Genomic DNA, 17,080 nt, shown 5'->3' on the forward strand with positions numbered 1-17,080 from the left:
AAATTACACGTTGCAGGAGACTAGTTAAGGTGAAGTGGGCAATTAATACCTCTGCAGCCGTAGGACAAAGGAGGGTTAGTAGGTTACAAATATTTGTGAAGAGCCATAGAACCAGTGTCTCTGTTGAGACCATGATTTTTAGTGTCTAGCAGAGTTATGAATTTAAATTCCCAGGTTCGCCTTTTGAAGTGTTGTTTGCAGGTTTCCTTTGAAGATGAGAACTGAAAGATAAGATGTGGAGTTATCGCTTTATGAAACGTGTCTGCCCATGGGTGATAGGATGTTTTTGTCTATCGTCATTTTTCTGTGTGAGTTCATTCTACAGCATAGTGATTGTCTGGTTTCATCTACAGAGTTGTTGCTGGTGCATTTAATACACTGGATGAGGTACAGCACATGTTGTGAGAGGCATGTTTAGGACCATGACTCTTGAAAGGTGTGTTCTGGTTGGATATTGATTATCCTAGCAGTTGAAATAAGTCTGCAGGCTTTGCATCTGTTGTTTTGGCAGGGTCTGGTGCCGCTTCAAGTTAGTATGCCCTGGTCTGTGGGGAGCTTGCTTCTGATAATGAACTTGGTAAGGTGTGGGTTCTTTGAAGGCCAGAAGAGCAGGTTTGGGAAAAATTTCTTTCCAGTATCAACCCTATCTAGTATGGGTTGTAATTGGTGATGATATCGTGTATAGGTTCTGGTATAGAGTGCGTGTGTGATCCTACGCACCCCATGTTCACACCCTCCACAATACTGCAATCATATTTCTACAAAATATGCCTTGTGAGATATCCTATGAAAGTTAACACCACATTGATTATTAATATCATTGCAAAATATTTAGTAGTGCCACATAACCAATTGTTTCAGCATCCATGTTATTGAGCATATACACAACTTCAGATATGAAAAAAACTGACACAGCCTGCAGTTGTTAGGCTCTCACACCATCTTTGGTTCAACATTGCAATACACCTCACAAAGACATTTGGCCTCCAGCCTGTGATTCCTCCTTTACGGTATTTTCTCAATCCCACTGACTTCTGTAAGTTTACAGTAAACTGCATTGAGATCCAATCCACAGATTCAGTCCAGGTTACCCTGTGTTGCTCTATCTTCTCTCTGCAGGGTTGGGCTGGATCTGTGTAGTGCTCAGAATGGCTGCCAGTTTTGTACCCCTGACAGATTTCACTATTGATTGGCCAGGAGCTTCCACTTTACAGCTAAGGGGGCATGTGTGTACATGCAGGAATGTCTGTTCTTAAATGACAGCTTCCAAACAGCTACTGTGCATGGTGAACAACTTCCTGCACTCCTTGCCTGGGAATGTTTCCATATCAACTCAGAGCAAGTGGAAACAACAGCTGTAATTACAGCAATAAGGTGTGGGGCTTTCTTTGTTTGTTTTTTTCTGCTGAACACCATGCAATAAGAAAAAGAAAAGGGGGTTACAAATGTATCTCAGGTATACCATTAGTATGATGAAATAGATGTTTGGCAATTGTCTTTGGAGTGGATATATAAGTGTTGTCCATTGTCTGGTAGATATCTGAGGCAGGCAGTGATGCTGCCATGGTGAGGAAGGTTGGTGTCTAGGGACGTGACATTCATGGTGGCAGGATGGCGTTCTGAAGGAGGTTGTTAATGGTGCAGAGTTTCTGGAAGAAGTTAGGGCTAGTCTACACTGGCAACGAGGGGTGTAGCTACCAGCCCTGGAAGCGCGGCTCCCAGCGCTGGTAAACTGTCTACACTGGCACTTCACAGCGCTGAAACTTGCTGCGCTCCGGGGGGTGTTTTTTCATACCCCTGAGTGAGAAAGTTGCAGGGCTGTAAAGTGCCAGTGTAGACAAACCTTTAGTTGTGTCCTGGAGGAAGCTGGCCCTGTGTGCACTGAGTGATTTGAGGATGGTTTCTGTGAGTCCTGGTATTCTTTCAGTAAGAGTGCCATGGCCAGATATGAGGGATCTGGCTTGGTTTCTTTGTTTGTGTATCTTGGGAAGCATGCTGAAGGTCCCTGGGATGGGTTCGTGGGGGATGAGGTCATAGAATTTTTCTTGAAGTTGTTTGGGGAAGTATTTGATATCCTTAAATTCCTGTGTGAATTATAGTATAGGGTCTTTGAGTTCTTTATAGCAGGTGACGTTGGAGAGTTGTCAGTTGGCCTTGTTGACAGAATCATCACAGTTGACAACTACAATAGTGGCTCCTTTGTCTGCTGGCTTGTTCTCTAAATTAGATGGCTGTATTTTAAGCTCTTTAGGGCTGGGACCATCTTTTTGTTCTGTGTTTGTACAGTGCTTAGCACAATGAGGTGCTGGTACATGACTGGGGCTGCTGGGTATTACTGTAATACAAATACATAATACCTGTGCCCAGAGTGTATGGATAAGCACACTTTAAAAATCATGTATTTTAATAGACTGTAGCTGACAGTTAAGAAATCTATTTCTGTATTTCCCATTTACTAAAGATTTGTTTAGTATTTTTCAGTTTTTAAACAATAATAAAATAGAATAATAAAAAAGATTGATCATTTCTAAACCCATAAAAAATTCCTACAAAAATTAAAATAAGAAACTCAATCCAATGCATATTAATAATAAAAAAAAAAAGCAAGCAGCCAAACAGAACAACAACAACAGAAGAAATATCGCTCACATCCTTTAGACCCCACCATTCCCAAAAGCATTGTTGGCCTTGGAGCTTGCACTGGTAGTCAACCGATTGAGACTATTTCAAAGAGAAAAATGTATTCAGCGGTAGGAAAAAGCCACATATAATATACTTGACCTTAGCAACATCTTGTTCTTTTTCTTTCAAGCATGTCTTTGAAGAGGCTAGTACTGCTGGGGCAACAAATGGAATTTAAATGTCTGCCAACTCCATTTTAATGTAGCCTTCTGACAATTTTTTGGCTTGTGTTTCCTTCTCTCTCAATTGTATGATACTTGCTGCCTAGTGAAATTAAGTTCAAATACTTTGTGGCAGAGCTAGTGGTGGGCAATGGGTTAGCTGGAATGTGAGAAAAAAAGCTTCCCAAAAAATTAGCCCCTCTCTCTTCTTTTTTCTCTCTCTCTTTTTTTTTTTTTAAATAATCTTCCCTGGTGCTGCCATTCCCCCTTCAGTGCTCACACACAACATCTTGATCCTACTCCCATTGAAATCCATGGGCCTTTTCCCATTGTCTTAATTAGAAACAGAATGGGGCCAAGAAAAACGTTATGGTAACCATTATATACAAAGCAAAGCACTCCAAATGAGAGCCAAGGTCTTTCTCAAGGAAAGATCATTCATTTCAGTAGGTAACATCTGAATAAATGGAAGATGCAGAATAATTACTGACTACTGTACCAACAGTGTCTTTGTTTTACAGGCTGTTTACCTATGCTTTTGACTGCAGTTAGCCCTGTAGATATTTTATATTAATCAGAATAACCTCCTGCTTGAATAGAGTAACTAGAATATGTACATACTGAAAGTTAAATAATCGTTTTATTGTAAGAACTTGGAACATTAATTGCTAACATGATTTTTCTTCGGGATTTAAAAAAAAGGAGAGATCCATTAAAAAATAAAAATAAAAATAAGTATCAGCGTGTGCATTAGACACCGAAGAGCCTGCAGGGCACCTTTTATTAACACAATGTGATTTATTGACATTTTAGTCCATCCAAGCTTCTGCTTTTTTCTGCTGTCACAATTGTGAGCAGACAACATACAATTACATGAAATAAACATATTAACACAATGTTCTCATTATTACCTCTATGTTATAAGGGAGATTTTTAAAGTTGGATGCCTCAGTATAGATAGCCATCAGTAGATTCTTTTAGTTTAAAAGCTGTATTAATATTTGCAAAGTACAAAAAAAGTAAGAAAGGATCCCTAACTCATATTTATGTTTTATATACAAGTTAACTGAGCACAACCTAACTCATATTTACAATAGTGTTAAAGTACATATAGACAACATATTTATTTTAATTTAAAGTGGTTCTACTCCAATGATAGTTATGGAATAAGAACCTGAATAGAACAGAATGGAAAAAGCTCTCAAAACAATTGCCATTATTCAATTCATTGTTTCCTGTTCTCAATGTTCTCTTCCACTTTGAGACCCTGATCCTGAAATAGAATCCATGCAGGCAGACTCAGACAAAAAAAACAACAACTTAAATCCAACTAGGATCTGGCAGTCAAGCTGGGCTTTCTCTTTCTTGCATGTCACCACCAGATACAAAGGTTTAGTGGGCCCAGGGGTGACTACAGTTATACCTGAACTGTTCCACTATCTTCAGATTACACTCTGTAGCCTGGATTAATTTGGGGTGCAATTTGAACTTTTCGCAAACAACAGGTCCTTTCCTCAGCAGCTAAATAAAAATCTCTTTAATAGAGGGTATGGGTGAGTAACATCCATAAGCACATGAAGATTTTACCACCAAAATTAGTGGAAAAATAAAGTTCCACGAATGATAGATACACATAATTTAGAAGTCCCTAGGGATGTCATGCTCACACACATTAAGACCATAGAAAATACAGCAATAAGATGATAGCCAGTGGGGTACATCATAAGTGGGATGTGATAATTCAGTTTACACCATCCTGTCAAGCCCAATGTGCTCAATGAGGGTTGGATAAACACCTTCGTCCCATTCTATCCACACATATCCGGGGCCATATTTGATGAGATTTCAGACCTCCTGCTCTTGTGTGCTATTCCAGAGAACCTTGTTTGGTATTCTGGCTAATTAAACTTCTCAGGCTGGCATAAGTAGGGCTGCCAGGTATCCGATTTTCGACCGGAAAACCTGGTCGAAAAGGGACCCTGGAGGCTCTGGTCAGCACCGCCGATGGGGCCGTTAAAAGTCTGGTCAGTGGCACAGTTGGGTTAAGGCAGGCTCCCTGCCTGCTGTGGCTCTACGTGGCTCCCGGAAGCAGTGGCACGTCCCCACTCCGGCTCCTAGGCATAGGGACAGCCAGGGGGCTCCATGTGCTGTCCCAGCCCCAAGCGCCAGCTCTGTAGCTCCAATTGCCCAGGAACCCTGGCCAATGGGAGCTGTGGGGGCGGTGCCTGTGGACAGGGTAGCGCGCAGAGCCGCCTGGCCGTGCCTCCACGTAGGAGCTAGAGGGGGGGGCATGCCGCTGCTTCTGGGAGCTGCTTGAGGTAAGTGCTGCCTGGAGCCTGCACCCCCTCTTGTGCCTCAACCTCATGACCCAGCCCTGATCCCCATTCCACCCTCCGAACCCCTTGGTCCCAGCTCGAAGAACCCTCCTGCACCCCAAACCCCTCATCCCCAGGATCACCCAAGAGCCTGCACCCCAAGCCAGAGCCCTCACCCCCACCCCACATCCAACCCCCTGCACTAGCCCTGATCCCCCTCCTGCCCTCCAAACCACTCGGTCCCAGCCCGGAGCCCCCTCCTGCACCCTAAACCCCTCAACCCCAGCCCTACCCGAGAGCCTGCACCCCCAGCCAGAGCCCTCACCCCCTCCCGCATCCCAACACACTGCCTCAGCCCAGAGCCTCCTCCCGCACCCTGAACACCTCATTTCTGGCCCCACTTCAGAGCCCGCACCCCCTTCTGCACCCCAGCTCCCTGAGCCAGCCCGGTGAAAATGAGTGAGCGAGGGTGGGGAGAGCAAGCAACAGAGGGAGGGGGGATGGAGTGAGCAGGGGGCAGGGCCTTGGAGAATGAGTGGGGCCTCGGAGGAGGGGCAGGGGGTGGGGCAAGGGTGTTTGTTTTTGTGCAAATAGACGGTTGGCAACCCTAGGCATAAGTCATTTGTGTCAACCCCTTTCCAAATGCTTTTGATAAATCAATGCAGTTCACTTTATGAATACGTGTACCCTAATATCCAAAAAAACTGCTATTTTAACTTGTTTTTTCTTCTTTGAGGTTTAATTGTTTATCACAAGCTACAAATTGCTAAGTCTCCTAACCTCGGTCAAGCACTCTACTTATACTATCAGGCCTCATTACGCCTCAGCCTCTTGCCAAGCCTACCTTAATAATAATCCTCACTTTACAGGCTTCTCTACTTGCATTTCAGCTATATTAATATCTTGTATACATAATAAAGTAACTTAGCAAGCAATATATTAATTAAGTTTGCCTCATAATCTCCATAGGATCCGGTCCTGGGTCACTGGTCAACATCTCTTAGTGGCACCAGGGTAACCCTGCTGTCTTTACATAATTTGCCCAGCAATTGTAATTTAGCAAACAATTCTGTTGATGATGCCCAAGAAGAAATCAAATTCAGCTCACCAGGATGAACAAGAGTCAAAAGAGGTAAGATATTTTTAGCTGGTTTAAATGGCATAGCACCACTGAAGTAAATGGAGTTACACTGATTAACAACAGCTAAGAACCTGGCCCAGTAAGTCAACACGGACCCGATTCTGCAACCCTAACATTGTGTTACACATACTGACACGAATAATCTCATTAACGTCAATTAAACAACTTTTGTGAGTTAGTGTTTCTCAGAACAAGTAAAATATGCAGAATCAGGCTCCAAAGTATGCTAATATGAGTTAAACAGTTTTTTCCATTGGCATTATGTATGTTATGGAATTACTCCCTTCTGTTCAACTGAGAGCCATATAACCTTTCAAATGTGCATGCTATTAAGAAATGATATCTTCGGTGACCAATATGGCTTGTGATTATCTTTTGCCTTTTATATAATTTAGAGTTGCTTACATGCTAATGTGCTTTCTAAAACAAAATGAGTAAACACACAGTGGTGAAGAATAGGGGAACAGATACTCTGAAAATGAGTCAAGGGTTCAGTTACATGCATGAAAGCTTGGCTGACTGGCCGTCAGCAAATTCTAACACACATCTTTAAATATACCATTATGGAGCCACACAGTTAAAAAAAAATGACTCCAGCATGCCATAATTGCTTTAATCATTACATTTATTTTACAGAACTGACCTGATTTTTGGAACGCAGCCACAACAAAGGCTGTGAACAATGGCTATAACCACTAGGAAGGTGAAATACTTATTTTTGACCTACACTGAATTTTGAAGCCCAGCGTGAGCTTTGAGAGTGCATATTTTGCATAGGTCATTGGCTGAGGCTGTATTTTTCACATAGAGTATTCTGTCATTTTTTGACAGATTTTTGAAAGCATTGCATGAAACTTGAACTTGAAACATCCGTGTGACGTTTTGGGGGCATGAGAGTACAAGGCCTCTGCACAATGAAGCCAGGGAGAAAGGAAAAAAAATAAATTCTGAGACTGAAGGTCTTACAGGATCAAACTCTTTCTTAGCTTTACAGTCTGAAATTTATTTTGCTTCAGTATGTAAAATGGTGTACTTATACTATGAAACTTTGTACCTGGGACGGTGTCAGATATTTATTAGATATTGCATGCAACCACACTTTAATTTTTTTCAGTCTGTGTGATCATGTTACTGCCTGCATTGATAAAATACTGTCACTTATGGAGTTGTGTTAATTTCTGTTTGCTGGCAGTCCTGAAACAAAAACATTGTTCTGGTCAAACTGAAAGTGATTTTTTTCTGAATTTCTGAAAAGTTTAAAAAGTCAAAAAAAAAATCCATTTTGGGTCAAATAAAGTGTTCTGTTTCCTTTCTGGGCATTCTTAACCATTGCTAATAAGAACAGAAATGATGAGCTAGAGTCACAAAGCCAGAGTAGTCAGAAAGCCGGTGCCCGCCTTATACCCAATAGCTAGAACGCTCAGCTGGGAGGGGGGGGGGAAGAGCCAGCTTCAAATCTCCACTCTGGAGCAGACTCAAACCCAGGTCTCCCCCCATCCCAGGTTTGAGTGCCCTAGTCCCCTGGCTATTGGCTATTCTAGGGTGTGGTGCTTTCAGTCTCTTCTGTTGAAGCTGTTCCATTTTGTATAAATTACTTGAATAGTCATTGGGGCAAATTGAGAGCGAGAGAGAATGACCCTGTAGCCCAGTGGCGAGGGTAGTCGGGACAGGTGGAACCTGGAGTCCAGTCCCTGCTCCAATGACTATTTCATTTAAATATCACAGTCTCTAGTATTACACAGATGGACATTTCCTTATGTTATGGAATTACAAGATCATAAATCCTACCCAGAAATAAATAACCAATGTTGTTGGGGAAGGGCAACTTGGATCAATTAAATTTAAACCTTTACCAAACATCACTTTGCTCCTATAGTCACATTCACTATTGACACTAAGAAAAAAAAAAAGGAAGAACTTGCCTGTGCTATACTAGAGGAGTATATTATTTACTTCTTCAATGGATTTTAAGACTAATAATCCTATAATAGAGAATTAAATTTAAATAGAGTTTCTGGTTTAGATTCACAGGACCAGTCATGGTCTAAACTACCCTTTTGGCTTGTGACTGGGACCCTTAAGTCTATTCTATCATACACTCACTGCCTATGCCCTTGAAAAAGCCATTTCAATGTTTGAGATCAGGGAAATGTACCAGGCTGCAGGCGTAGGGTTGACAACTTTCTATTTGCAGAAAACTGAACACCCTTGCCCTGCCCCCAGCCTACCCATTCTCCCAGGCTCTGCCCCTTCTCCGAGGCCCCACCCCTGTTCACTCCATCCCCCCTCCCTCTGTCACTCGCTCTCCCCCACCCTCGCTCACTTGCTCATTTTCACCAGGGCAGGCGTTTCAGTGGGACAGGTGGTTGGGATGTGGGAGGGGCTACAGGCTCTGGGCTGGGGGTGCAGTCTCTGGGGTGGGGCCAAGGGATTCAGGGTGTGGGAGGTGGTGAGGGGTTCAGGGTGCAGGAACGGGTTCCAGGGTAGGGCAGGGGGTTGGGGCATGGGAAGGGATTTGGGGTGAGGGCTCCAGGCGATGCTCATCTCAGGCGGCTCCAGGAAGTGGCCGGTATGTCCCTGTGGCCCCTAAGCAGAGGCGCAACCATGCGGCTCAGCATGCTGCCCTTGCCTGCAGGTGCCGCCCCCACAGCTCCCATTGGCCACAATTCCTGGCCAATGGGAGCTGCGGAGGCAGGGCTCGGGGTAGGGGCAGCGTGCAGAATCCCCAGGGCCGCCCCAGTGTCTAGGAGCCAGAGGGACATGTTGCTGTTTCTGGGGAGCCGCATGGAGCCAGGCAGGCACCCTGTTTGCCGCGCTGTGGGAAGCAGACCGGATTTTTAACAGCCCGGTCTGCGATGCTCACCAGAGCTGGAAGGGTCCCTTTTTGACAGGGCATTCCGGTCGAAAACTGGATACCTGGCAACCCTATGCAGGGGTGAGGGTCTCATGGGAACCTCCATACCAGTCCAATGCTAACCAGGGGATAATCCCATATAGGCAGTTACATCAGCTTCAAGTCTATTTTGTACCACACTGGCACAGTGGATTGAGTTTTAAAAGCCCAAAGGAAATCTTGAGACCTGCAAAGATCCCAAGATGTCTGCAGCCCCAGGAGGGCTCACTGCCTCCACACATTGTTCCCTCTGGCTTCCACTTCCCCGAAGGCCTCATAGCTCCTCTAGGAATGATGCTGTTGTGCCTACTGGCAGCCGCACAGACATCCACTATTCCAGCCACAGCATGCTTTGCAGGTCTCAAGGGGAAGCATGAACAAATGCATGTCCTCACTGGCTTGTAAAACTCAGTCCACACACTGAGTCCAAATTGAGCACTTTCTGGGCTCTCTTTTTAATATAAAAAAATAGATGTAAGCAGTGTCAGGATGAGCTCCACCCTGACATCTGGTGGTGAGGTGTGGCAAGTTGTGGAAAAGAACATCAGGGGCCGATCTCATTTGCATAGGCACACCCACCACGCCTAGAATGAGACCATAGCTGCCCAAATGGTCACTTTGGCTGCTGTGGGATCCCCAGTGTCTCTGTTATTGGGGCAGGAAGAATAAATTGTTATTACCCTGATTATGGGAACTGTGCTTGGAACTGTACGTGGCCTTTTGTTATGATGGAGGGATTCACCATCAACTAAGTAGCACTCGCTAGGCAAGGGTCATGGGTTCCAAAACTGTGTGAATGGAGAGAGGCTGGGGACAAGTACTAATACTTGGTGGCATGGGCCCCTTGGTGAGGGCTTTACATGCTAATTGCACTTCCTCCTCTCTCCACTGTGGAATATTAGAGCTAATTTTGATTTCATTAGAAGTCTAGTTATAGGCTGCTGAGCTCATTTTGGGCTGACAGTGCACCAGCACTGGGGCTCCCCTACTACAAGCTGAATTCACCTAAGAGCTGAAATCACTGAGTGTTGTGTTAAGTAGTGGGGGAGCCGGAAGATATATTGTGGAGCAGTTGGCGGGCCGGCTGGCGGAGCGGAGCGCAGCTGAGCGAAGGAGTTCGTGGGGCGGCTGGCGGAGCAGAGCGCAGCTGAGCGAAGGAGTTCATGGGGCGGTCAGCTTCAGATCATGTAAGGTGCCTCTTACCCCTGTCCCATTTCCACCCAGGTTGGGAGGTAAAGCTCCGCAGATAAACTTTCGAACTCTGGGGCTGCCCTGACCAGGGACAGAGACTTTTGGGGCATTGGACTTTTGGGACTTTGGGTGATTTGGGGTTGCTGGACTCAAGAACCAAAGGGAAAAGGGCATGCCCCAATTTGCTTGGGGTGGGTTTTTGCTCATAGGTTTTGTTATGAATCCTGTTGGTGGTGTTTCCCAAACATAATGTCACATTGTTTCTCTCTGTTATTAAAAGGCTTTTGCTACACTCAGACTATGTGCTTGCGAGAGGGGAAGTATTGCCTCTTGGAGGCGCCCAGCGGGGGTGGTATATATTTGTCCCAGGTCACTGGGTGGGGGCTCGAGCCGGTTTGCATTGTGTTATTGGAATGGATCCCCTAGATATTGAACCCGGCCCTTGTTGCTGCCAACTCTGACGGGCAGAAGGGTTACATAAATTAACAACAAAGTTAATCTCAAATCTTTCCACCAGGCTTGGTTGCTCTTTGGCTTCCTCTCTCAGCGCTTCTCACCCCCATCCTAGCTCCTCTCTCCCCAGAGAGCCATAATCACTTCCCTTATTTACACACGGAGTAATCAGTCGCCCAGCTGTCTCAGTGAATTGGCAGACCCCATTTAACAGTTTCTGAGCAAGATCAACAGATGCTAGCAAGATGGAGTGCTACAGATATATAATGCTAGTCTGTTCAGGGAATTACTGCTGACTGATACGTGGACTGCGGTGATGGAAGATAAGTGATTTAGAACAGTGGCTCTCAACCTTTCAAGACAACTGTACCCCTTTCAGGAGCCTGATTTGTCTTGTGTACCCCCAAGTTACACCTCACTTTAAAACTATTTGCTTACAAAATCAGACATAAAAATGCAAAAGTGTCACAACACACTATTACTGAAAATGTGCTTACTTTCTCATTTTTACCATATAGTTATAAAATCAGTCGATTGGAATATAAATTTCAGTGCACAGTATATAGAGCAGTATAAAGTCATTGTCTGTATGAAATTTTAGTTTGTACAGACTTCGCTAGTGCTTTTTATGTAGCATGTTGTAAAACTAGACAAATATCTAGATGACTTGCGGTACCCTCTGCGTACCCCCAGGGGTACACGTACCCCTGATTGAAAACACTGATTTAGAATGAGAAAAAGAGTTAATGAGTGAAGTAAATGGGGGCGGGGGGAAGGTGAATAACATAACTAGCTAGTTCTTTGCTTTGTATTGGTTTACATTTGTTTTTGTGATACGCAATTTAGAAATCTTAACTTTAATGAAAGGGTTGTGTTGTCTAGGACAGCATTTAATTTAAGCTGACAAAGCTATGAAATCTACTTAGTTCTTTTAAATGCAGCGCACAATGAAAATAACTAATTTTAATAAGTTGTTTTTTCAAACAAATACAAGAACCGCTTTCAAATCTGTAAAAGCAACGTAATGCTCCAGTAATGCATTTTATTATTGTGACTACTGCAAAGCAAGAAATATTGAAATGCAGCTGATCAGGTCAAAGCCTCAATTAGGCACATCACAGAAAAACCATTTAAAAAGCCCATGTTTAATTTCCATTCTGGAGACATGGCTATCAATCTCAGATCATAGAATCATAGAATCATAGAATATCAGGGTTGGAAGGGACCCCTGAAGGTCATCTAGTCCAACCCCCTGCTCGAAGCAGGACCAATTCCCAGTTAAATCATCCCAGCCAGGGCTTTGTCAAGCCTGACCTTAAAAACCTCTAAGGAAGGAGATTCTACCACCTCCCTAGGTAACGCATTCCAGTGTTTCACCACCCTCTTAGTGAAAAAGTTTTTCCTAATATCCAATCTAAACCTCCCCCACCGCAACTTGAGACCATTACTCCTCGTTCTGTCATCTGCTACCATTGAGAACAGTCTAGAGCCATCCTCTTTGGAACCCCCTTTCAGGTAGTTGAAAGCAGCTATCAAATCCCCCCTCATTCTTCTCTTCTGCAGGCTAAACAATCCCAGCTCCCTCAGCCTCTCCTCATAAGTCATGTGTTCTAGACCCCTAATCATTTTTGTTGCCCTTCGCTGGACTCTCTCCAATTTATCCACATCCTTCTTGTAGTGTGGGGCCCAAAACTGGACACAGTACTCCAGATGAGGCCTCACCAATGTCGAATAGCCTCACCAATGTCGAATAGATGGAAACTCCCACATTTACATAGTAAGAAATCCCACACTGAACCATGTTTAACATAGTCTTTTTTAAACATAAAATAGATAGTCTCCTGTAGTAACTGAGTAATTTTTGATCAATTCCTTTGAATAAGCCATACCTTTTTTGACTCTTTTTGAACTATATTCCTAACTTGTTGAATCAAATTAAGATGACATCTAGTTTAAAAAAACCAAAATGCTAAAATGTAAAGAAAATTAGATAGATGACATGCAAAAACTATTATAAGAAAGTTATATAGGTTCCAAGTTAGGCACACGAATGTTAGGAAATACCAGTTTTACAATTGTCTGAGAGACCGGAATTTTTTCCCCTTGTGTGTCCATTCTATGCACTGAATGAGACTAGTGACCTGTGGAAAAAATAGTATGTAATCATGTCACTATGAACTATATGCACAAAGGATGCCCATGAAGGGGCACCTTGAAGGATCTGACCCTTATCAGTGATTTGCCTGTTCAAATATCCAGTTTATTTGCACTATTTTTGTAATTGCACATGTACATCAGGTATTGAATAGCACACCTATTTGGTGTTCAGTCCTAGGTTTCTGAGATATTTAAAATTCTGCCATCTTTGTGATTTATCCCTTATTTTGAGTAACTAAACGATAGCGCACTAAACTGACACTTATCCCAATTAAGGAGATGTGCCATTTAGAAATACTAATTAAGCAGATTCTACTACATCTATATTTCTGTGGCATTTTCTATTTAGGATGTTTCTTTTGGACAGCTTACCAAAATGAACCCATTTATGTCACAAGTCGCTAAACAAATCAAAGAAAGAAAGACTAATACTTTATATTACCACACATAATTTTAGTTAGCCTTCCCTCTCCCCCTCTCTCTCTCTCTCCTCCTCAAAAGAAAAAACACAAGTCTACTGTTACTGTATGTGTGACACATACTACATAAATAATGTCTCTATTTAATATGGAGTCTTGCCTAGGGTGATTTTATTTCATTGCCGATAGCTACAAATAAAAGTTTGTTGCCCTTTATGCTTTTGAGTCCTCATTAAAAACACTCTTTATTTTAAAACGTATTCATGAAAAGAAACATCTTTTACTTAATCCATTTCTATTTTCAATTTTTTGTGGCAATTTTAGTGTGAATGTTATGTGAAAGCAAATATGGCTTTATACAGTTTTGGCCTGTAAAAAATTCAAAACATCTTTTGTAAGGACACCGAAGGTTGTTGTTGTTGTTTTTAAAGCGTTTGATTGCTCTCTGTGTCTTGCAATGCTCTCTTTTGAAAATAAAATATCTTTACCATGGCACTTCTTACTTGTCCCCTAACTAGCCTCAGTATTTTCAATCTTTTTTCAAATGAGAGTCTCTTCATGACTAACTTCACTTCACCAGAGGCTCTCTATTTTATGAGACAGATTGACCAGAATTTAATACTGCATTCCAGATGAAGGCATACCATTGATTTAGGTCATGACTTGATCTTTTCTATCCTGCTAGATATATATTTTAGCATTGTGTTTGCCTTTTTGACCATTGTGGACAGCAGAATGAAAACCACTGTTTCAGAGGTGGGAGTGGTCAAAAAGATTATATATATATAATCTCATTATTGCTTCCAATATACATTGCCTTGCATTTGTGAACAATCAGTTTCATCTGCAATTCTGCTGCCCATTCACCTAGCATTCTTACATCCCACATAGTCTGCTCGAGTCTTGACAAGCCTAAATGATTTTATGTCATCTGCAATTTTTGCCATATTACTGTGCAATCCTTCCTCCAGGTCATGGTTAAATACAAATCCTAGTTCAGAATTTTGGGGCATTGCATTTTTAGTTTGCAACATGGCAAAAAAAGACTTATTCTTTCTGTTATCTATTTCTTAGCCAATTTCTAATCTGCTTTATCTCTCACCCCATGACTTATTAGTTTTCTTAATTGCCTTGTGAGAGGAACTTTGTCAAAGGCCTTTTGAAAATCCAAATACATTAGATCCACCAGTTCTCCTTCATCTACTATTTTCCTGACATGCAAAAAAGAGTTCTTATAGATCAGAGAGGGATTATTTTCCTTTAGAAAAACTATGCTGGTTTCTTTTATCATATATATCTCCTTAGATTAAAATAATTCTTAATTATCATTTCAATCAGATTACCTGGTACTGAACTGTCAGTGGTTGGTCATTGCCAGAAACCATTGCATTACTTTAAAAAAACAAAATAACAAAACAAGTACATTTATTAACCCTCAGTCCTCCAGTATGCTTGATTTTAATGAGAGGTGCATATTTTTGTTAGCTCGGCCCCTTCATTCTTAAGTTATTCCAGAACTCCTGGGTGTCTCCTCTTTTTGACACTCCCATTTTTTACAGTATCACATCTTTATTATCTGGAAAAAAGTAAGTATCCCAGTATCCTCTGGGGTGAGGACTGATGCAAAGAAATCATTTAGCTTCTCTATAACGTAACCTCCTGAATTTCTCCCTTTACCCTTTGCTAGAATAGCACTCACTGATATTCTCATTGGCCTCCTATATCTGAAGAATGTCTTATTGTCCTTTTTATATCTTTGACAATATGCTCTTCAAATTCCTTTTTAGACCACCTAGTTTCCATTTTTCATTCTACCTGCCATAGTTTATATTCCTTGTTATTAGCATGATTTGGGCTGGACTGGAATTACATTTTGTGAAGTATACCTTTTGGTTCATATAACTCTTTTACCCTGTTATTTAGCCATACTGGTTTACTTCTTGTCTATTTTTTATATTCTTTCTCAAAAAAAAAAATCTATGGGCCCAATCTATTTTTGCATTCACATTAAATTGTGCATGCAAAATATTACCACATTTAATTGCAAGCACATGAGAGGGCATTTAGATGTCTAGTTAACTTACATACAGGGACAAACATGTAATGAGATATCTTAATGTTATCATATGTGCCAGCAATTTTGCTCCTACACTTCTGTGCCCACAATTGCCTGGACAAAAAATGGAAGACAGGTTGAGGCAATTTTAAAATTTGGCTCATATGTCATATATTCTTATTTGAGGGTGTGCATGCATGTGCAGCCTGGATTTAAATTGCTGTAAAGCTTTTTTATTCATATAAAAATTGTTTTAAACAGGCTGGCAAATATTGTTTGACATTTTTTTAGAAAATATAGCTTAAATCCTTTACCAGTTTTATTCTGATCATGTATTCACTTCAAATTTCTTCACTGACATAGAGCGTTAGAGGGTACTTTGGCAGAGGTTTGGATGTCTATTCAAGGCTCAGTCTATTCAAGGCTCAGGATTTTACTGTTTTCCTACCAGAATAAAATGATCCTAACATTTCCTTTCTTCCAGAAAGCTCTGGCAGACTTCCCCCAGTCAGGGTAGGGCTTGTCCTGAAGCATCATATCAGTGACCTATGGAGGAAGAAGGAAATCATTTAAATCAGTGTCACAAAGTTTTAAACACAAATTTTTAGATTCCAAAAGGTTTTTCATTTCAGATCATTCTTATCAACATTTGTAACGACAGCTAAGCTGAAAATCTGAACAAAGATATTATCTGCAGCTCTCTTATTCAAAACCTACATGAACTCTGGTCTGCTTTCTAGAACTTGTGTGTACCCCTTCATGAGAGATGTGAGAAGGCTCATGCATTGCCAAAGATGCAGAGAAGACAGAAGTTAATCTAAACGAGTTACTTATGAAGATCTAGGAAAAAATGGATGTAGGTTACTTTCTTCATAGCCATATGAAGAAGGCAAACAGTACTATTCCAGTCCAGCTGGGTAGGTAAGTTCAAGTTCAATGAGCATAGTGTCGGGAGAATTTTGGCTATGAAATCTGAATTGCAGTCCAGAGGATTGAAGCCAGGGAAGCTTGTGCAGTAAGGGCCATATGCTACCCTCGATCCCAGATGCCAATGAGAAATGTACACACAGAGTAAAGGCCATATATGACCCTAAAACCTGTGCTGTCCCCTTACATGGTATTTAAAAATTGAAAAGCTTATTCTACTTTTCAGTACTCATATTTAAATGGACCATCTGTCAAACTCTGCCCAGAGACCCATACACACATTCTACTTTTGGATGATTGACAAAAAGAATTAGAAATGAGCCTGAACTAAAGCAATAGATTTGGATATCCATGATCTTTGAGTCATATCCTTTTTTTCATATCCTTTTTTTCAGATTAACACTCTTCTTAAGTATTGAAAAATACAGTATAGTCATTTCATCCACCATGCTATTTAGAAAACCCAGTGGTGGGGAAAACATACACAGAATGTTTATGTTTAAAAAAAAAAAAAAAAGTCAGTACACAGCCCTGGCTGTGATATGCAATAAAATAAATGTTTGTCTGCCACTAGCATCACTACACTGTTTAAACTATTAATTCCTTTTATAAATATAAAAGTAACTCCTACAGAGATTTCAAGACTTCCCTTCTCCCCCAGTTTTACTCACTTCCAAATAAAACC

General features: G+C 41.7%; 1 protein-coding gene across 3 annotated transcripts in view; it reads right to left on the reverse strand.

The window, feature by feature from the left end:
- The window catches only part of TMEM117 (transmembrane protein 117), a 320,755-nt gene that overhangs the window by 102,350 nt on the left and 201,325 nt on the right, over nt 1-17,080 (reverse strand). For all 3 annotated transcript variants that reach the window (XM_048835994.2, XM_075124394.1, XM_075124395.1), the window contains exon 5: nt 15,917-16,014. In XM_048835994.2, the coding sequence (XP_048691951.1) occupies nt 15,917-16,014 (98 nt within the window). The remainder of the gene's footprint in view (nt 1-15,916; nt 16,015-17,080) is intronic.

The sequence above is a fragment of the Caretta caretta genome, chromosome 1 (genome assembly GCF_965140235.1).
Source record: "Caretta caretta isolate rCarCar2 chromosome 1, rCarCar1.hap1, whole genome shotgun sequence".
Classification (NCBI taxonomy): domain Eukaryota; kingdom Metazoa; phylum Chordata; order Testudines; family Cheloniidae; genus Caretta; species Caretta caretta.